Below are 23,049 nucleotides of genomic sequence, written 5' to 3'. Positions count from 1 at the left end.
GCTACATTATTGGATATAGACAATGAGGAGGAATACCCGGTGCACCTTCCACCCTTCTCCCCACATACCGAGTGTGACGAAGAGGACTGCATGCAGGTGAGGCTGGACAATGTGGCATTGAGGGCTCAGAAGGATGCCCTCATTGATGAGGTGAAGACCCTGCGCTCCAGGCTAAAACAGGGTCTAAAACCCAGGAAGCAGAATGCCACTGCTGCTCTGCTTGAGGAAGACGAAGAATGTATACGATTTAAGGGCGTAGCAATCTCAAGTACCCCCGACATGAACTCAGTAGCCTCCGGCAGCAATACCCCTCTCAAGACCCCGGTGAAGACTGTCATGCGGTCCATAGAAGCCTCTGCGAGTGAGACCCCTCTCAAGTCTGTGATGCGGTCCCCAGAAGCCTCCGGAAGCAAGACCCCGGTGAAGACTGTCATGCGGTCCATAGAAGCCTCTTCGAGTGAGACCCCTCTCAAGTCTGTGATGCGGTCCCCAGAAGCCTCCGGAAGCAAGACCCCGATGAAGACTGTCATGCGGTCCGTAGAAGCCTCCTGTAGTGAGACCCCTGTATGCCAGAAGACCCGTGCGTCTGTCTCCAATAAGCTGAAAGCTAATCTGGCTAAGGACTGGGCCTCTCTCCAAAATCAATGGTCCACTGGGAAGGGACGGGGGAATACCATGCGTGAAATCACGTTGCCTAAAAGCATGGAGACGTACATTCAGACATACAGAGGTCATTGTGAGGGTCTCGCACCGACAGTAAAACGGAAAGAGAATTGTATGTCCAATGTCAGCCGGATAAAGAACTTCATAGTATTCATGGCCCATGGTGTTGACCGGCTGTCAGACTGGCTGTTTCTAAAAGACACAAAGAGGGTCCGTGGCTGGAGCAAGTATATTTCAGAGTCGGTCCGGACAGTCACAACATCGCTGTTGTTCCTGAAGACTGTGAACCATTTCCTGAGGTACTTGTCTGCATCAAAGCTCCGGGGGTGCAGGCTCACCCAGTCTGATATGACCCACCTCATCAGAGAGGTGAAAGCCAACATTAACGATTTGAAAAAGTCTGTCACTCTCCACCAGTTTAAGGTGAAGAGGGACAAGCTGGATCGTCTGCCGAGCCAGGCGGAGCTTCTCGCCGCCATGGCGGCCGCTGAGAAGCGCATCCCTGATCTCCTTGACCTGATGGCTAGCAATCCGACCTCAATCACCCAGTACCTGCTATATGGCTATCTAACCCTCCATTGGAGCCTCCTGTATGGCCACCGTCCGGGTGTGTACGCAAACATGACCAACACGGAGGTCTTTGAGGCGGACAGAAGGGGCACTGCTGAGGGCTACATCATCCACGTGCAGGATCACAAGACTGCCAAGACATTTGGTGAAGCACAGCTGGTGCTTACAATAAAGGAGTTTAGCTGGGTCATGCGGCGGATGGGGATAAAAGAGGGCTTGTCGGGTCCTCAGATTGAATTCTTCCTTTTCACATCGGGGAAGCAGGCTTCCAAGGACCTGAACGCTCACTTGAAGAGGGCTTGGGCTGATGCTGGGCTAGAAACAGCCGTCACCTTCACCATCTTGCGCACTGCCCTGGCTGACAATATCAAGCATCACCAAGATCCAGAAAGCAGGTCGATTCTGGCTAGGTTTATGTGCCACGACGTAAGCACTGCAGACCGGTTCCACGCGAATACGCCTGGAATAAAGGAGGCATTGAAGATCCGCTTCATGTTCAGGGCGGCGGCAGCAGCTGCAGCAGCATCATCATCATCATCATCAGAAGGAGGTCTACCACCGTCAGCTACCTCCGAAGAGGACTCAGGGGCGGAGAGCAGCGATACCTCTTCTTCAGGACCGATTGATACTCCTGATGAGGGGAAAGGGGCCGTGGACTCAACCTTTTTTCCCCGGTGCACTGTACAAGTTAGACGGCTAATATGGGCCCCAGGCCCCTGTTAATCATGTTGTAATCATGTTGTAATCATGTTGTTATTATGTTTATTTTGTATACTGTTTTTGTAAAAATGGTGTGATAATTAAATAAAAAAAATAAAAAAACATTAGTATAACCTTGAAGGTTCCCAGGGGCAAATACAGTGCCAGGTATCAGACTATTCAAACAATGTGTACCAATGATTAAGACACCTTCCCTGGCTTGTAAAATGTGGTGATGCGCCCTGGACGTATCAGACTATTTTAAACAACTTTTCCCTGCCTTTCAAACACGTATCCCTGGGTGTTTTAGCCTGTCATTTTGCAGGATATAATTTAACATGTAACCTCTCCTGGAAATGGACATATTCTGTGCATTTCCAGGAGAGGTTCCATGTTAAATTATATCCTGCAAAATAACAGGCTACAACTCTCTTCCATACGTTTAAAAACACTTTTCCGACTATTTTAAACAACTTTTCCCCGCCTTTCAAACACTTGTTCCTGGGTTATAGCCTGTCATTTTGCAGGATATCATTTAACATGGAATCTCTCCTGGAAATGGACATATTCTGTGCATTTCCAGGAGATGTTCAATGTTAAATGATATCCTGCAAAATGACAGGCTACAACTCTCTTCCATGTGTTTAAAAACACTTTTCCCGACCATTTAAACATTATGTCTGGCTTGTAAAGTGCGGTGATGAGCCCTGACAGTATCAGACTATTTAAAGGGTTACCAGGAGCATGAGAATATCCTCCAAAGAAGGGGTGGTAGTGTCGTGAATAAGGCCGAATATGTATGCCGATGTGCGGACGGTAAAGCACCGCAAAATCCACCCCCTTTAGGATAACCAGGGGCATGAAGTTCTGTAGGGTGTGAACATCTGGGTTTAGTCCGTGGGGGAGTGCTTAAGTCCGGGAGTCCGGGGACTCACGGTGTGCAAGGTTATGGAGGTGCCCATGTCAGGGACACATGCTGGAGGTCTGTGGTCCGTCCTTTGGGGGTCTTGGAGGGGCCACAGAGAGGAGATTTCCCCGGTCTCTGTCCTGGATGAGTGAAATAAACAGAGTCTCCATTTCAGGGACACATGCTGGAGGTCTCTCTCCCAAGAGTGGACGTCCATTGCCTGTAAATAGGTCTAACATTAGGTCTGTCACTTTGGCTAACCGCACCACTGTCTGTCGTCTCCCGCGAGTGGACATCCATTGCCCCTAAATAGGGTCAGGGTCCCGTGGCGTGCAGTTGTTATGCTCCTAGGCTCCTTCAGCTTCATAAAGGGACGCAAATAGCTTTCAACTGATTGCAATTTATTCCCATCTGCGGCGGGATTTGACGCTCATGGAAGCAGGGCATTCGTTTGTGTCGGCTGCCCTTAAAGGCAATGTGAGCGTCCATTCCCATTGGATAACGGAGAATTGTACAACCGGAAGTAAGTATTCCCCTTACTGTCGATTGATTTTACAGTGATATCTGCACTACTCATCGACTAAAAAACACCAGATTATCCTTGTTAATTACACAACATTGATTGGTTTAAATTGTATTCAATGCTTTTGTATTTTTCCCCTTCGATTCGGAGAAACAAATATTTTTTCAATCGTTTAGGACTACATCATGTGGGGAAAATAACGTATCTATGCCACCATTTTTTATGCAGATTTTGTTAAACTAATACGTTTGCGCTGTGGACCAACACTATACATTGACGGGGAAGGGGGTAGCAATAAAGATAACACCAATAAACAGTTACACAACATAACAGAAATAATATAGATAGCAGCGTCCCTAGCAACCACCTTGGTAACAATGAAAACGTTGTATGGACACAATTTCCTGAAGTAATCTTCGTAATAACTAGCAAACTAAATATCATGTACATCCACTGCACACATAATCTGAAATAACAACTCATATTTCTCGCATCAAATGACATCAAATGCATTTTAATGGCCAAACTAACTTTAAAATAGGCATTTTCCACCGAGAATAAAACGAAGTTCGGCCATGTTTTTTTTTTTCTGCAGGGAGAAATTTGAAGATCACCTGACATAGACGCCAGCCATTGGAATGAATGGAATGCAGTTGGAGGTCAACCAATCACAGAGCTTGAGAACTAATCACGTGGCTTGTCAAACAGAGCACATGGTGTAGTCCTAAACGATAGCTGGGGATTCTGGGTAGTGTAGTGTCTTCTGCCATCCTTTACTCCGAAAAAATATGTGTTTCTCCGAATCGAAGGGGGAAAATACAAAAGCATTGCACACAATTTAAACCAATCAATGTTGTGTAATTAACAAGGATAATCTGGTGTTTTTTTAGTCGATGAGTAGTGCAGATATCACTGTAAAATCAATCGACAGTAAGGGGAATACTTACTTCCGGGTGTACAATTCTCCGTTATCCAATGGGAATGGACGCTCACATTGCCTTTAAGGGCAGCTGACACAAACGAATGCCGTGCTTCCATGAGCGTCAAATCCCGCCGCAGATGGGAATACATTGCAATCAGTTGAAAGCTATTTGCTTCCCTTTATGAAACGGAAGGAGCTTAGGAGCGTCACAACTGCACGCCACGGGACCCTGACCAAGCGTCGCTCCTAGACGATTATGGAGTGAGAGTGTGTTGGTTAGGTAGCCATCTGCTGACTGTTTACTGCTGAACTACAGTTACAAAAACCACTACACATGTAATATCTGAAGTCAATTAAAATAGTGTACAGCATTAGATTTACAATGCACGATAAGCTAACGTTGTGTTGGCATTCAGTTAGCATAACATTGACTTTTTGACTTCTGAATGACTGTATGTCATTGGGCCTGTACATTTGAAGTTCCTTTGAGCCCGTTTGTAAACTTGACATGGTCCTCCAAAGATTGAACATTTATGGATTACTTCCAACACTAGAGGGGGCTGACATCAGACGTGTTTTACTTGGTTAATGACTTTCTTAATTCACGAGTAAAGGTGTATTCATTAGTTTTAAATTAGTAAAACCTTTCTCCTCTGCCTTTATGAAGAGCTTTTCTTTATTTGGGCATGTCCTTTTCCCGCATACTTAATTTTAAAAGTGTGTGTGTGTGTGTGTGTGTGTGTGTGTGTGTGTGTGTGTGTGTGTGTGTGTGTGTGTGTGTGTGTGTGTGTGTGTGTGTGTGTGTGTGTGTGTGTGTGTGTGTGTGTGTGTGTGTGTGTGTGTGTGTGTGTCAGGTACTGAGGAGTGAAGGAGCAGGTCTATCCCTCTGCACGGAGCCTGTGTCCTGAGCGATCATCTCTGCCTCCTGTCTTCATACATCACAAGCTTTTGTATTGATTACCAATTATAAGACTGTTGATATATTTTCATATTCCTGTGATCCAGCTTCATCACTTGCTCAAACATAAACATGTGGCATTTTCCTCTTCTCTCCTGCTGATGGTGATGATTTGTTCTCTGTAACCTGCATATAACACATGACTTGTTTTTGGAAAACATTTAAATATACTTATACAGTACTTATATAGTATGTGTGTGTCTGACTGTGAACATATTTGCTTAAAGATATACAGAGCTTGAACATACATTAGGTTTCAGGAGTAACGCTTAATTGAAGATGTCAACATCAGACCTTTTTATTTGGCAATTATATGACTGAAACTCAAGGCAAATGAACAGAAGCAGAATACATGTTAATGCTAGGCTATGAGGAAAAGCAGTTATGTTCAGGACAGCAGCTTATGAATCCATACAGAATATTAGCAGGTGTGTGGTGTGTTCATTGAGAAGCAGCATGAACATTTAGCAATGTTCAAGAACTAAATGCACTTTCTTCTAAAAGTAGTGTTGTTGAGTAATGAAGTATTACTGATAGTTGTACTATCATACAGTTTATTATCTACACAGTTACATCATGACATGCCCACCTTTACACACAGCACTTATTATTGTGCATCTCAGAATGAAATATGACATCAGCCCAGGCCCGGCTCCAGGATGAAATGACTGAGGGGGCTGTTAAAAAATCAGAGGGGGCGATTTTTTTCACAGCAACGAAAAATACTGGCAATGTAATGAATTGACACAGCAAGCTTTTTTCCTTCTCACTGCTCTACAATCTCTTCACTTCTTTATTTTTATTCTAGATTTACCCCTCTCATTCTGTTCTTTTCCTCTGATCTTTAATAATAGATAGTAGATATTTGATAGATAGATACCTGCACTTTGGTTAACAGACTAACATTGATTTCCTCAATTTATAAATGGACAGGCTCTGTAATTATACCATAACCTTTTCTCCTCTATCCCTTAACTCATCTTCCTATACAGATTTACTTACTTACTATCCACTCTAGTCAAGTCAGGATTAAAGAAACATTAATCTGGTTGATTTTTTATTTTCAGGATTGAATGTTCAATTCAAGGCCTAAAACCTGGCATCTCATAAGAAAGTGACTAATATATAAACCAAATGTAATATTGGATAAAATACTACACCAAATGGATGGACACAGATTACAAATAAAAGTAAAGTCCCCTGGTTTGTCTCTAGAGTATAACTGCCATGAGAAAAATCGAATCAATGTTCCAAAATCCGTCACTAGATGTCGCTCATTGTACCAATACGGTTTATATAATACATAACACATTATTATTCTAGTAAAAGGGCTCGCTTTGGGGCAGTATGATCCATACAGGCAGCCCTAAATAATAACAAGTAACCATCATGTGTGGTGCTATCTGTAGTTGTCTGTCTTATTTTTTGTTGATGTCAAACAACATGGATTTCAAGTCAATATACGAAAGTAAATCAAGAAATTAAGCAAACAAGCTGATCTTCAAGTTCCTCAAAAACACTGGTCTGAGGACAAGGATTTAATATAAACATTTAATAAATCAACAGTAGGTGGCGATATATGCTCCAAGTGGAAGCGATTCGCCATTAAAGACAAAAGAAGAAGAAGAAGTAGTAGAAAAAGAAATACGCTAACGCTACAAACAGGCACAACACTGTTACTCTGTTTTTACTGACATGTAACATTTGATTTCACCTTGCTCTATTTTTTTTGACACACGTTCAAAAACGGGAACATTTTCGAGAGTTTCAACCGGGTACCAGCCACCGAAAACGGGGACGTTTTGGTCACCCATCCGACTGTGTTTACAGCTAAGCACACAGGCTAACATTAAGACTACAAGCTCACTTGGGGTTGAGGCTTTTTTACACGTTGCTTGACTGCCTGCCCACATATCTTATCCAAACATAGTAACGTGTATTGGGGGAAAATAATGATTTAAAGTTATTTAATAATTGTGACATGTATTGTACTTTTTGATGGATGAATGATGCTCAAAGTGAGGGGGCAAAGAATACAACTGAGGGGGCGATGCCCCCTTTTGCCCCCTCGTGGTGCCGGGCCCGCATCAGCCCCTGTTTTAAAGGAAATACAATATTTGTTCAAGTCTACCTCAATTATTCTTACATGATTTAGGTTCATCTAGCAGTTACGGCCCCTACACGCGGCGGCGTGCGTTGTCGCTTACCGGCGGAGGGGGCTGAAACTCGACCAACAACCAATCACATTAATCTCCCGCCCCAGACACACAAGCACGCGGTTTGATTGGCTAGACTAGAGCTTGGACTGGCATATGATTCGATTGGCTGACGCCTCCGTCGAGGCGTCAAAAGTAGAACATTGCTCTACTTTTGCAGCGAGCACCGCGATAGAAGCTACGCTTTGCTCCCACAATGCAGTTCGGCGAATCGTGACGTCACCCCATTCAAAGTGAATGGGCAGAAGCGTTGAAGCGGCAACGCACGCCGCCGTGTGTAGGAGCCGTTACTGTTCCGTGTGCCCATGCTGACCCTGAAGGCATCGCTTCCCAGTGTGGATACAATAGAAGTGATGGTTGACAAAAACAACTCATCTTATGGCGCATTTCCACTGCAGGGCCTCGCACGGCTTAGTACGGAGTTAGGCCTTGGTAGGCCAGGCTCACTTTATGCTGCATTTCCATTACAGTTTAGTAGCTGGGGCAGTAACTATAGTAACGCAGTGTAAGCGGAGCCGTGACGTCATCTTCAATGTGAAACACAAAAACAACATCAGCCGTTAGCTGTACACAGAGCTCACAGCTCCTCATATCTGTTCAGAAACTAGACAAATCTTAAACAAGTACAAACCACAGACTCTCTGTGTCATGGTGAATACAGTCGCTGCTTTATTTATGTCTGTATAGGCCGTTGTTGTTAGTGTGGAAGGTCGGAGCATACACTGCGTTAGCTTAGCCGATCTCCATTTAGAAAACACGCATTTTAAAAGGTTTTTCGCCTGCCGTCTTGTCTGAAGACTTGTCAAAGCATTAATTCATGATTTTTACTAACCGGTATCAGTATGTTGTTACTTCGGCATCATTTTAAAACATGTTTTACAATTAAATCACGGTAAAATATGTTCATTTTGTTGTAGTTGCCAGCGATTCTCTCACTAGTTAAGCATACTCAGCCCGGTTGTTGGCCCGGAAAGAACCTCGATTTTGGAGAGCCAGAAAACTGTGAAAAAGTACCCGCTAGCCGGAACTACGCCTAGTGGAAACGCAATCAAAAACGGGCCAGGCACGGCACGCTTAAACCACGCTGTAGTGGAAATGCGCTGTTAATGTTCTGCAAAAACGCAGATAGATCAATATAAAGCCAATTTGGGGCTTCTGCAATTGAAGTAAGCCAAATGAGGGGGATATCCTTGAAAGCTAGTCTAAAAATGAAATTCCCATTTATAGAAAGAAAGAGGAGGAAATAACCAACTAAGGACTCAAATTAAATGTAGTTCGCTAATAAGAGGGATTCGAGGAAATTCCACCCCCTCTCAAAATGAAGTGCAGAGATATAGCTACAGGCTACATCGTTGCACAGTGACTCGCAACTCAAACACAGTTCATAAGCTAACAGCGTGGTTTGATCTTCTGCAGTATATTTTATAATGTAAGGCATTAACTAATTTAATTTCCATCCTGCTACTTTCATCTGCCATTTCTGAGTTGAGTTGAAAGCACGAGTTGAATACTGCCAGTCCAGTTGAGTTTTCTGGTGAAAGCAGAGCTAGAGAAGACAAACTAAAGGGAGCTCTGACTAGCTAACGCATGGAGTACTATAAAACACACACATGCACACACTGCACACAAAAATCATCGCTTATAAACATGGCAGACGTCATCTTCAAACTCTCAAACAATATATTATAAACTTTTCACAAATAAAATATATAAGGATTTACAAGCATTGCTCAATTCATAAATATATGCAGCAAAAATACAGGTACAAGAAATCTCTTTTTAGAAATCAAGAAAAGACACAAAAAGATGTCAAACTCTTCACTAGACTACATTAGAATATCTGAATGTTTCAGAAGTATTCAAGATGTTGAGCTAAACCAGCAGAGCCACAGACAGAGTGTCACGGAACTACCATGCTAATACCTGTAACGCCAAAGCAGTCTTCAAATAACTGCTTATTACAGCTCGTTTTTAAGGAGTTTTCAGAATTAATGTAAATATTCCTATTGAGGTATTTGCTAACAGTTGACAGCTAAGTGTTTTTTTTTACAACCTGGTTGCTTCCAACACCTCATGTACCAACCAAACAGAAATGAGCTGTAAGCTAGCTAGCATGTATGTATGCAGCAAACATATCAGGTGTCAGGCATCCATATTGAGATATTTTTTTAAACAGCTCTAAGGGATCATGAGAGGATTTTGGTTGTATTATTATATCACAAGAGGTGTTGGAAGCTAACTTAGCTGACCTCAATAGAAGCTTCAAATGTTCAAAAGAAACACACATGGTACAGCCCTGCTTGCTGTGGGATTAGACTTCAGTGTAGTTTGGAACATAAGAGGCTGTGTTCACACGTTTCTGTGGAAGGCAAAGGGGTAAACGGGGCTAACCTTAACTAATATTACTGAAGGTAGCTAGCTGGTAAAGGTTTCATTGTTTTCAAAATTAGCTCAACTTGAGGCTGTATTCTTCTTGGTTTTGTCACACACATCAGAAAGTGCTCTGTGGTGTAGAGCGAGTAAAGAAAACAAGCATGGCTTGAAACTACGAGACTACAATATTCCTGAAAAGGGAATATGTTTTCTCTTCCCACAAAATGGCTTCCTCCTTACTGGGTTACAATCAATCAGAAGCTCCCCTGTGCGATTTATTTGTTATTTAGTTAGCAGCCAGCATGACCTGCAACTCTTTTGAATGATGGCTTATAATAACATTTCACACAGGCAGTGATGTTCAAATTCTAGCATGGACCTTTTCAAAAGACATGAATATCATTTGAAAAGAACACAACATGCTAACTCATTTTTGCATGTACCTTCTCAAAACTATGCATAGCTACAATATTTTTCGAACAAGCAGTGTTTGAACTATTTAAAATAAAATCAAAATGATTTTCTAATCCCCACATCACAAGTAATTATCATAAAAATCAAATAGTTGAAGTAGAATAATTCATAAAAATCTAGAAATCAAAGTGCTGTGAATATTAAAGGAGAATACCACAGATTCTAAAATCCATAAAGTCCAGGTCACATTTAAAAAAAAAAAACAGTGGTATAAATATGATTGCCATTTCATACTCAGTTATTATTGGGATGCGCCTCCTGGGAGTCCACACAAGTTATAAGAACAACGTCTGCAGACATCTGATTTGAAAGCATTTTGGAAACCTTATCTAGGATAATGACGTTCATCTTTGGAACAAGCTCACTAAATGAAAACAGTCCTCTTGTCACAGGACGTCCAACAGACAACACAACGGACCAATCAGATTAAAGCCACAACTGAGCCCAACATCAGCTGCTGACGGACTGAAGGAGGCGTGGAGCTTCATTTGGGCTTTTCATTGGCTGGCAGTTCAGCGTTATCGTTGCTCATTCCTTCTTCTGATTGGCTAATAGCTGCGCCATGGAGTTCTGTCGTCTCGGCACCGAAGAGAGGAAGGAGGGGAACTGCGGGGGGGGGGAGGGAGATTCAGCTGAACCACTGGAGCCAAGGTGCGTGGAGGAATGGATTATGGGATGGATGGATAGATCATTGATTGATGGGGTGAAGAGAAATAAACAGGAAATGGAAAGGTAGGAGGAATGATTAGATGGATGAACAACATAATGATGGGTAGATGAACATATTAGGAAAACAATGAGTGTAATTGCAATCCAGCTGATTAACAGATTTAGAAAGTTCACAATTAATACATGTAAGAAATTAATGAATGAGTAAAGTAAAAAAAAACAATGACCCACATGGACAAAACATATTAACATAACATTTCACATGATTTGAATGCGATGTTCTGACACATGAAGCAGTGGTGTAAAATGATACATTACAAAGTCAAAATTATGCTTGATTGAGTCAATTTATATATTAACAAATTATTGTTGATGTATTTTAAATATGCATTGTAATATACTATTATGCCATTAAAGCAGCACCTGTAAATATGTATATATTATTAATAAATCAAACGATATGTATAAGCATTGAATACAGTGGAGCAGCTAAAGAAACATATATTGTTCTTGATGCAAATGTATGATTTCATCATTGGGCTATATCAATTCAACTGAACAAAGTCAATAACTAGGTAACCATTCTTTTGAAATATAGCTTTTCTTAAATGTCCGTAAACAAGAAACCTTTTCAGTAAGGAAGAACGCTTTCCATTAGGTCGATTCTTCCTGGAGATTTCTTGGCCATTATGACGGGGCATCAGGTTTATAAGGTTTATAATTGGCTTTATAAAATTATGCAAAAGCAAGATTAAAAAAAACTGCAGGTACAGTAACAACCGAGAAATACATCTGTATATGTCCTTACTTGGTCAAGTTCCATCTTGAGTGAAACTTAAAACTATTAAAAGGTGGCATAGTACATACTAGTAACCCTCTGATGTCTGAAACATGTTTCACCTCCAAACTAGTGTTGGAGAGAAGCTGCTGGATTTACTGTGTCAACTCTCTGGAAACTGTCCAGTAAATCTGGACTGATGAATAATTGGCCTATGCTGCAATTGACGGTAGTTTGTCTGGTGTGTGTGTGTGTGTGTGTGTGTGTGTGTGTGTGTGTGTGTGTGTGTGTGTGTGTGTGTGTGTGTGTGTGTGCAGGCACGTGCACACATAGACATCAAAGTGGGCTCGAGCCCCAATCATATATTGATTGAATACAAAGTAAAAATATCAGGTCGGGAGATTAGACTGTGAAGTTCCGATGCTCTCTCTACCCTCCCTCCACGTTTCGCGCACGGCGGTGCCGACATCGGCAGTCACTTCAGACAGACTGTAGCAGCAACTGCCATTTTACTGTCCCATATTATGCCGGCTTTTCTTGGCTTGTTTGAAGGTGAGTGGTAATGAACAATGACTAAACTGCCAGTGCCTCGAGTTTACAGCTAATTAGCCAAAAGACAAAAACAAATATAGTTAACTAAGGTAGACTACTAGCTAATGGATAAGTTAGCTCAAGGTTTAGTTAAGGCAATTTATCATGGGCATACAGGCTAATGTACTGTACTTAAGGGGAGACTGACACTAAAGGTGAATACAGTCAAATGTGTATAATAACGTCATCACAATCGCCACATTGATATGCAAATTAGGCGTTAACTAGGCCTAATTTAAATGCGCTCATTGCAGGTGAAAAGGATAAAACAAAAAACCTCACAAGTTCCCCAGATAGTTACTTACGTCAAGTCAGTATTTCACCCTGAAATGTTATGTTTAAATGCAGATTATAGCTTTAAATCTATAGATGAATTTAGACATGCAGTAAAACGAACACCATTTATATGTGTTTTTTGGAAGTTTTCTTTCCATTAGAGTGAAAAGCAAAATAGACCAACATAAATAACCCAATTTACAAGTACATGGAAAAACGATCTTTTTGCCTGTAATGTCATTAAACAGTAACTTCGTAATTTTGATTGTTGGCTGCTCATTTAATAACTATTAATTTCACTAGTCTGTTGTCTGCTCTTGTGCTTAGGGAATACTGATTATTTTTTAGAATTCTGTTGAGTATTAAACAATTACGTGAGTGTGAGGGTATTCAAATAAATTGGTCAGTAAGTCAGAGATGTGCAACTATATTTAACTTTTTGTTTTAAAAATGTTGTTATAAATGATTAAGGGAAGTGCCTTTTTTCTAATTTGAGCTCCCGCCCCCCAAAATGTCTGTGCACGTCCCTGTGTGTGTGTGTGTGTGTGTGTGTGTGTGTGTGTGTGTGTGTGTGTGTGTGTGTGTGTGTGTCTGTGTGTGTGTGTGTGTGTGTGTGTGCCAACCAACCTTGTGGTCACAAGACAAACTGGATCGTTCCATTTTGCGGTTTCTGGAAGGGGAGGAAGGGGAGGAGACACATCTGTCTGGAACCTCTGGTACTGGAACAAAAAAAGGAAAACACAAAAGAGGTCCTGTTTAATAAAGATAATCAGAGCCGACAGAAGCCTAATCTTTTTCAGGTATCATTCAGCAGTGACTCTTGTTCTGTTCAACACTGACTAGAGAGCACACCATCATTAGCAAGCCTTAGAAGTATATCTCAAGTTATTTTGAATATCTATTAGTAATTTCACTGAAGCAATAATAGAGGCAGCGGTTCAGTAGTTCAGGATGGTTGGTGTCCTGTAGATTCCTGAGCAGAACTCCAACCCCCCAGGAATGCTCCTGATAAATTTGACCTTTAATTAAAAGCTACTGCTCACAATTTTCTAAGCTATTTAGTCCACTATGCTTATATGTTTCTGTCCCTTTAGTAGATTGGTATATTGAGTATTCTCATGTATTCTGTATTATTGATAGCGTGTAGATACTCTTCTGAATATATGTCATTAAAAAAAAATGTATTCCATTTTAAAGAAATGATTCTCTTACATTGCTGTGACAAAACAGTTTCCCTTCTGTGGGACGAATAAAGGTATTCTGATTCTGTATCTATCCATCTATCTGATAGTATTAGTGGCGATGACTGCAGAGGTGGGAGAAGTACTCAGATCTTGCACTTGAGTAAAAGTAGAGGTACCAGAGTTACTCTGTTACAATAAAAGCCCTACATTCAAAATATTACTCAAGTAAAAGTAAAAGTATGAGCATTTGAAAATACTTAGTTATTGTAGTCATTGTGCAGATTGGTCCATTTCAGAATAATATATATATGTTCATGGGCGGTGCCAGGATGTTTTTGCTGCAGTAGCTTAGCAGTTGCTATATGACAGCAGGGCGTGCTAGTTAATTTTCAAAATAAATAAACAAACAATACCAGTGTGCCAAGCACGAGCCTGTTCATATTGTAGCGTTCACCGCTATTCAAGATCACAGATCACGAGCCGAAAACGAAAACGTTCTCTTTATTTTCTGGTATTGACGGCCACAGCCACGCCTTACAGAACCAATCAATAGTATAAAACTCATAACTTTTCCCCACACTCGAAGACAACTCCTACCGTCTCGTACTCCCTCCACACACACCGGAAAACGCACAAACACACACCTGGAAAGGATGTCTCTCCCTAACTCCCACCAACAACATTGCCTAAATAACTTAAGTAACAAATGTACTAAACTGTACACATCTGATAACTGAAATAACTATTAACTTGGACACGCTACAATATTATCACTAATATTTACATTAAAACATTCCTTTGACACTTATAACATTACTTTGCAAGGTAAGCACAACCAAAATAAATTTGTAAAAGCTGAATTTGAACACTGTTTCTGTGCTCCTACAATATTTTTGTATAACACCATTACACCCTGAGCGTACAAGTACACAATAGCGATCGTTCACTGTTTCAACTGGCATGCTGTGGCATTTAACCTCATCACCACACCGCAAACAGACAGACGCACACAAACACACACACACACACACACACACACACACACACACACACACACACACACACACACACACACACACATGCGCGTGCGCACACGCACACACAGGGTTGTCCGGCTGGACTGGCTCCGTTGGAGATCGCGTTCGTTTACGCTGACTTGTGAGAAATCTTTCCATTTTCGATCTGTGTTCACATACTGAGAATTCAACCCAGTCTCACAAAAAAACGTGTAATAACTACGTTGATCCACAATGTAGGACGTAGTATTTCTACAAAAATGCCTCTGAAGTTGTAAGATCCCTACGTTTTTTTTCACCATTCATTCCAATGGCTGGCGTCTATGTCACGTGATCTTCACATTTCTCCCTGCAGAAAAAAAAAACATGGCCGAACTTCGTTTTATTCTCGGTGTAAAATGCCTATTTTAAAGTTAGTTTGGCCATTAAAATGCGTTTTGATGTCATTTGATGCAAGAAATATGAGTTGTTATTTCAGATTATGTGTACAGTGGATGTACATGATCTTTAGTTTGCTAGTTATTACGAAGATTACTTCAGGAAATGGTGTCCATACAACGTTTTCATTGTTACCAATGTGGTTGCTAGGGACGCTGCACTTGATACTATTTCTGTTATGTTGTGTAACTGTTTAATGGTATTATCTTTATTGCTACCCCCTTCCCCGTCAATTTATAGTGTTGGTCCACAGCGCAAACTTATTAGTTGAACAAAATCTGCATCTAAAATGGTGGCCTATACGTTATTTTCCCCTGTGCAATTCCAGTCTCACATGTCACATCTCACATCACATCGTCATAAACAAATACCGGAAACAGACCGAAAACACTTTATTCCGAGTGTGCTTGCTTTTCTCTTTGGAGGTCATCACGTAACAGCATTTTAATACACGGTTCGGCTGCATTAAATGTTAAATATCTGCTGTAATTCTCTATTTATAGAGCCTTGATGAGAAGACTTCTAGACAAACATGAGGAACTGCCGCCAACACTGAAAACGTGACGTGGATCATAAATAAATCAGCAATTAAACAACATCTTACATTTATTTTCACAAAATACATCTCCTCACAGTATCAACGCTAATTCGGCTGACTTTTATATTGGATCCAATTAGTAGATAGTCTGTATTTACACCATAAACGTGCACTCCTGATATAAAGGGACACCTAGTGGTTAAAGCATGTTATTGAATTTCATTATTTTTATTATTAGATATTAATAGGATCCCTATAAAGTATATTCATTACTCGTTATTCTCTACTAATAGTTAATTAAAGACTGTATATAATGACTATTTTGCACATCCCTTTCAAGATTTCAAGATTTTCTAAGGTTTATTGACATATATACACAAACGGTGTAGTTACAGATGTAGCGCTTCGTTTCGGACGCACGGGGCGGGCCCCTGCTGAAAAGGAAAACCCCCCGCAGGACTTGATACGCCCCCTTGATGTAATGTAATTATAATGAAACCAGCTGCAATGAATCATGAATCCACCAGGGGGAGCCGTGATTGAAAGCTGCCACACTGGAACTCATGTGAAATAAACAGCTGATAGATCGCAGGTATCTGATATAGCGGATATTTGTTAAGACATGTCACGGATGGGATCATATTCTGTGCTAAATAAGAGACACGTAATCATTTACTAAACATCACCATGTTTTTATTTAACAAAATAATGTTGTTTAATTCACGTTGGCGTTAGTACAAAACCATCGCTATGTTTTTAGATCAGGAAATGCAGCCCGGCTCAAACAAACGATTTTCAATCATCACCCTCACGATCATTTAATGTATCATATGTTCGCGAGTTGAAATGCATGCACTAGCCTACATTTAATCCACGTGAGTTTACAACAACAAAAATAATCGCTTTGTTTTTATATCACATCGGACCGGAGGACAATGCAGCTCACTACCGATCATCCAAATCCCATGGGCAAACAATAATATGTACTGTAAAGTGTTAATAGTTTACTGTATTATTAGTGTTAAGTCTGAAATGCAAAAATGTCCCACATTCGGGCAATTCACCCTACATTTAATCATTCAAACAAAATCATATTTTGTTTCTTTTTAACAAAATAAATGTGGTTTAATCCACATAATTTACTGTGATAATTGTTTACTGTTGTGCACATTAATTTTCGCTGCGTGATGCACCCCTGGTTAGAAGCTAAACTGCATTTCGTTGTCTCATTTCGTTCGTTGCAATAACAATAAAATTGAATCTAATCTTGAGCAGGAACAAATATATTTACTTAGTACATATCTGACATTAACAATTAAACACATTTGTGCATTCTTTAAACAGAGTCAAGCCGACTCCGGAGGTGGCGCCACATTAAGGCCCCGGCCCCACGAGGACGAAAACGGTCGTTTGCGTTACTGTTTAGTGTCATGTAGACCGTTCTGCAACACTAGGATGACCGAATGTGACAGTAAACAACTGCGGAAACGATAACGGGTCCCAAGGTGTATAGAACGGCATACGCAACGCTCTGGGGGGTCCAACGGCTCCGTGTGTGCGACCTATACGATCATTTTCTGATAATGATGAGGCAATAGCCCCGCCTCTCCCCACCTCTGCTGCTCACCCCCGCGTCAAAGTAAACTGCACACTGAATTCAGATTATTTATCTTTCTCTCGATATGGACATAAACGCGAGTGAAGTCTAATCTGACAGGACGGAGACACGCAGCTCTGCTCACCTGCAGCTCCTCCCGCTGTGATGCAGCGGTGAACGGAGCAAAACACACACTTCAAGTCAGATCATCGCCCTTAGCTATTTTAATTACGTCTCAAACTACCTAAACTAGTAGTAAATATGTTTGTTTTTACTGTCGGCAACTTTAATACACGTTGACTGGCGAAAAACTCTGCCCGGTTCTCTCTGCCCCCGCCGCGGAGAATAAACCGAAGGGCAACCATGACAACCATGCTTCTTCGCTGCTTTAGTGGACGAAGTTACAGCGCCACGTACAGGCTCCTGCATATGTACTGCAGCTTCTCCAGCGGTTGGAGTTAAACGAAGCTGTCTCGTGTGGACGTGTCTCTCGGCTTGTTTGAGATGCGTTGCGGCTCGCCTCGAAAGTAGACGAGAATAGCCGATCGCAGCCGGGGGAGGTCTCAAAAAGATCGCCTGAAGTTGGACAGCTCCGAGTCGGCTTCTTCTTCTTCTTCTTCTTCTTCTTCTTGTCTCGGTTTTTTGGCGGATTGCAAACAACTTTTAGGTGCATGCCGCCACCTCCGGATTCGGCTTGACTCGGTTTGTATTCATAAAGAATGCACAAATGTGTTTAATCGTTAATGTCAGATATGTGTAAGTAAATACATTTGTTCCTGCTCAAGATTAGATTCAACTTTATTGTTATTGCACATATTACAGATACTGAGACAACAAAATGCAGTTTAGCTTCTAACCAGGAGTGTAACAAGCAGTAAAGTGAAAAGTAATGTACACAATCTACAGGATAAAAGATAGAATGAATTGAATGATGAATAAACAGTGAGGGGTATGAATACACTAGATATACACAGCAGCCTGTGAGCAGTATGGACAGTGTGTATGAATATGCTAAGATATATAAAGTATGAAAACGGGAAGCAGTGCAAGTATAGTATAAAATATATAGATATTAATTTCATAATGATAAACATTGTGGAACAAACAAATGACCAGACCGTTCACCAGCCCCCCACCCCCCATATTGATGTGAACTCTTTGTTTAAAACGAATTGGCCATCGGAATGTGTGGAGGAATTCCCCCAAGGGGGATGGTCGCATTCCACAGCTCTCCCCCCTGCCAAGACACACATTGAGTCCAGAAAATGAATGTTATTAAGAGCTGTAAATATAATAAGCCATTCTTCTCTTGCATATATATATTGTCTTCAGACATGCATATATTATGTTTAATATTAAATGTAAACATTGAATGAATCTGCATGAGAGCAAAATGTATAAATAGGAGCATTAAAATATATGAATATGAGAACAAAATGCATGAATGTGTGAGTGACAATATATGAATGTGTGCTGTCCGATAGTCCACCATTTCCACCGGAAATATCAAACATTTAATAAAAGTGAAAAACAATGAACAAGACTTAACGTATTAATAATAATTTATTATATTTATTCCGTTTGGATGTAGGATTTTTGACTTTTTTTAGAGCAGTGATCTTCTCTGCAGCAGAGAGCTAAGCGCTGTCAGACCGGACCTAACCCTGAAAAGTATTATCATTTGAAATTAATCATTATGTTATTATATATACACATTATGTACAATAATATGTATATCTTCGTCTCTCTCCATTTCCTGCCGTCTCTCTTCGGTTCCCGCCGTCCCTCTTCGTCTCTTTTCGTCTCGCTTCGTATCACTCCGTTTACCTGATTATCTCACCCCTTCCCTGGTAAGTACATCCTGCTGAGCAGGATCTACAGTTTCCAGTATTTTCCGTTTCATAAAATGATAAAATACGGGGACGATATTAAAATATGTGCTTCCATTTCTGATACTTTTGAAATGTATTAACTTTATATCATCGTATCTCCGTGTTTACTGGGTCATTTTGCATGAAACAAAGACTGGCATATCGTTTCAATCCAGTACTTTCGACAGAGACACACGGCAATGGGCCTTTCTTATTTCGGTTAAATGGATTCCTTGCGTCCCTCACTTGCGTCGTTTCCCTGTGACTAGTCCCTCCCACCAGGGAAGCATGGAGAGACGCAAGGAAACCACGAGAAGCAGGGAAATTAGTTTTAAGAGCAATGGGACGTCCTTTCCTCCGGAGCGTCACGTGAAGCGACGTCCGTTTGTGATGACGCTGCACAGCTGATCGTCTGACAGCAGCCAGCTCTGTCCGCGTTATTTCCGCACACACCCCTGCCTCTGTTAGTACACATGTACTGACACAAACATTTGTATCATCTGTTGTAGACCCAAATAAATAAAATAAAATAAGAACTAATTCTCAAAAAAGATAAACGCCATTCTTAAAATGTATAAACGAACAATAGTTGGATTAATATTGATTAGAGTGCACAAAAATAAATAAAATAAGTCAGAAAGAAAAAGAGATATGTTATCTATCAAGACCCAGTTAGATGAACATTCATTGGATTGCACACTTTGTCTGTTTGTTTGGATATGTAGCAAATTAACATTTTAAATAGCACTTAATGACTGACTGAATGGAAATGACAATAAATGAAAATGTAAAACAAAAAAAGCGATCATGAAAATGTTTCCAAAAAATGAATAAAAAGATTTTTGACCACTTTGTTGTTCAGATATATCACATATTTGTAACTAAATGATTAATTGAAACAAAACAAGTCATAAACTGAGGAGTGACTCCCGTGAGGTTCATGTATTTTCTTCACTCCGCTGGGAAACTGCTCTCATGTCAAGAAGCATCAGATCAGTGCATGCACTGTATCGTCCAATCAGTGAGCGATACACAGTAAGGGGGCGGGACGAGTGTCTGAGGATTTCATCAGAGGATGGTCTGGTGGTTTCTCGATTATAGCTCCTCCATTATCGCTCCTCGCTCCTCCGGCAAAAATAAGGCCATTGGGACGCTACTCAAGATGGCGCAGACAAATCAACTTCCGGTGAGACCGAGACCGAGGAGCGAGGAAATGAAAAATAAGAGAAGTGAGAAAGGGCCAATGTTGTCTGGACTGTTGTTTTTATGCGGCACCGGCTTGAACAGGTCATGTGATCTGATCACGCCGGCGTGACGGTCGACTCCAAAGGGTTAATATTACATACATATAGGTATTGTTACAACTTGTATTTAGAAATACTCTGTTGTACTTATTGATGCATAAATGTGTTCATCCATTCAATGTGGCATCTGCTATAATGGGGTTAATGTATGATATTACTTAATAATACAATACATTAGAATATATGATATGATAATTACATTTGAGTTTTATTCATTTCTTATTTTATAGTTTCTCATTATTATTATTTTTATTTTTATCGCTCATCTTATTTTTGATTTTATTCATCTGTGCTATCCGGTTTTTCACTCTCACTACGGTGTAAAAACACCCCAACAATATTACAAAAAATATACTGCATAAAGCAAACTATATACTTTATTTGATCTAAAATATTGATATTTGTTCATTATAGTAGCCTGTGAAAACCATAACAAATAAGTGATTAAATGCTACAGTATTCAGCAAACACAACTACAGAGCTGCAAACATTGCAAACAGACTAAGTCAGTGGTTCCCAAACGGTGTGCCGCGGCACACTGGTGTGCCGTGAGGCAAGTCCAGGTGTGCCGTGGGATTTTGTGACAAACATACGTTATTATTGCAATATACAACTACACAAAAATAATTATTTTTTTATTTACTATATCAGTACTTTGTATGCACACATTTCATAATACAGAGGCAAACTCTATACCTAAAAACGATTATTTAAAAAATAATCCTCACAGAACCCCGTATTCCGCTGTTAACGCAGTTGCGCAGGTGGGATTTATAAGACTGTGACACATCAAAGGCTGAAGGACAATATTAAAACTGAGAAACAAGCAAGCGGGAAAATGGAGCGCTTTCTTGTGCGGAGCAAACCAGCAACCACCAGTGTAGAGACTGCCGACAACCCACCACCGAAAGAGAAGAGGAAAAAAACTGTCAGCAGACAGTACCATGACAGTTATCTGTCTTATGGCTTCATTTGGACCGGGGATGTGAACAATCCTCAGCCCGAGTGCGTCGTCTGTCGGGAGAAGTTAGCTAATGCTAACATGGTTCCAAGCAAGCTGAAGAGGCACTTGGAAACCAAACATCCCGCCCATGTTCACAGTAACTTGGACTACTTCAGAAGAGCGCGGGATCTGAACCAGAGGCAGCAAGGACGTTTGTTGGATTCTGTGAAAGTGTCTGATAAGGCAATGGAGGCGAGTTACATGCTAGCGGAGCTCATTGCAAAGCAGAAGAAGCCTCACACAATAGCGGAGACACTCATCCTCCCTGCTTGCAAAATACTTGCAGGTGTCATGCTGGGTCCAGATGCCGCAAATGAGCTATCGAAAGTGCCGTCGTCTGATAATACGATCAAAAGAAGAATCGACGACATTTCCGAAGACATTGAGGAACATTTGGCAGAGAAACTGCAGGCGAGCGGCAGATTTTCCCTCCAAATAGATGAATCTACGGACATCAGTGGGGCTGCCCAACTTCTGGCAAACGTCAGATATGTTGATGCTGACTCCATCAAAGAGACATTTTTATTCTGCAAAGAAATGGAAAGCCACACCACGGGAGAGGAAATATTCAGGGTAACTAATGACTATTTTAAAGAGAACAGTCTGACCTGGAATATGTGCGTCGGTCTTTGCACAGATGGTGCGGCGAGCATGACGGGGAGAGTGAAATGATTCATTGCTAAGGTGAGGGTACAAAACCCACATATCGTGACAAACCACTGCATTCTGCACCGAGAGGCATTGGTTGCCAAAACCATGCCCCCGGAGTTGACTGAGGTGCTGAATCAGGCCGTGCAGATGGTGAATTACATAAAATCAAGGCCCCTGAAATCTCGCCTCTTCTCCCAGCTGTGCGCCGAGATGGGAGCCGACCACCAAAGCCTGATCCTGCACACAGAGGTACGTTGGCTGTCACGGGGGAAAGTCCTATCCCGTCTTTATGAGCTTCGGGAACAGCTTTTGGAGTTTTCAGGTGAAAACGCTGTCCCACATAAAGACAAGCTCGCGGATGAGAGGTGGTGCGCCAGGCTGGCTTACCTCGCAGACATATTTGGGCATCTGAACGAGTTAAACGCCAAGCTTCAGGGAAGGAATGAAAACATTTTATCGTCCACAGATAAGATTCGGGGGTTTATGGGCAAACTTCTCCTGTGGCAGGAGGCTTTGGAGCAGGGCTCCATGGACATGTTCCCGCTGACATCAGCTGCGCCGCAGGCAGCTAAGGAGCGCGCTGTGTATGCGGAACACCTTCAGACCTTAAAAGAGAGGTTTGAGCAGTATTTTCCACGTGTGGCTGACATCGAGGACTATGACTGGATCCAAGACCCATTCCACCAGGAATCCTCCACAGAGAAGCTCTCCATGAAAGAGAGAGAGGAGTGCGCAGAGCTCCGTGTGGACCGCACACTGAAACTCAAATTCAGTGAGCTCCCACTGGATCAGTTTTGGTTGGCTTCTGCATCGGAGTACCCAAGCATC

General features: G+C 41.3%; 2 protein-coding genes across 2 annotated transcripts in view; one reads left to right on the top strand and one right to left on the bottom strand.

The window, feature by feature from the left end:
- LOC307018560 (uncharacterized protein) overlaps nt 1–5,343 on the top strand; it is a 102,773-nt gene extending 97,430 nt beyond the window's left edge. The window contains exon 10 of the mRNA XM_079648846.1: nt 5,139–5,343. Within this exon, the coding sequence (XP_079504972.1) occupies nt 5,139–5,152 (14 nt within the window). The 3' untranslated portion in view covers nt 5,153–5,343. The remainder of the gene's footprint in view (nt 1–5,138) is intronic.
- A 5,490-nt stretch (nt 5,344–10,833) lies between these two features.
- Nucleotides 10,834–23,049, bottom strand: part of LOC307019866 (uncharacterized protein) — a gene marked incomplete at its 3' end in the record, with an annotated part of 55,707 nt that continues 43,491 nt past the window's right edge. The window contains exons 6-7 of the mRNA XM_079650967.1: nt 13,247–13,338; nt 10,834–10,911 (exon numbers count right to left, since the gene is read on the bottom strand). Of these exons, the coding sequence (XP_079507093.1) occupies nt 10,834–10,911; nt 13,247–13,338 (170 nt within the window). The remainder of the gene's footprint in view (nt 10,912–13,246; nt 13,339–23,049) is intronic.

This window comes from Notothenia rossii, assembly GCF_949606895.1.
Source record: "Notothenia rossii genome assembly, chromosome: 9".
Classification (NCBI taxonomy): Eukaryota; Metazoa; Chordata; class Actinopteri; order Perciformes; family Nototheniidae; genus Notothenia; species Notothenia rossii.
The sequence above is the reverse complement of the archived record's forward strand: the minus strand, read 5'-3'. Positions and strand labels throughout refer to the sequence as shown.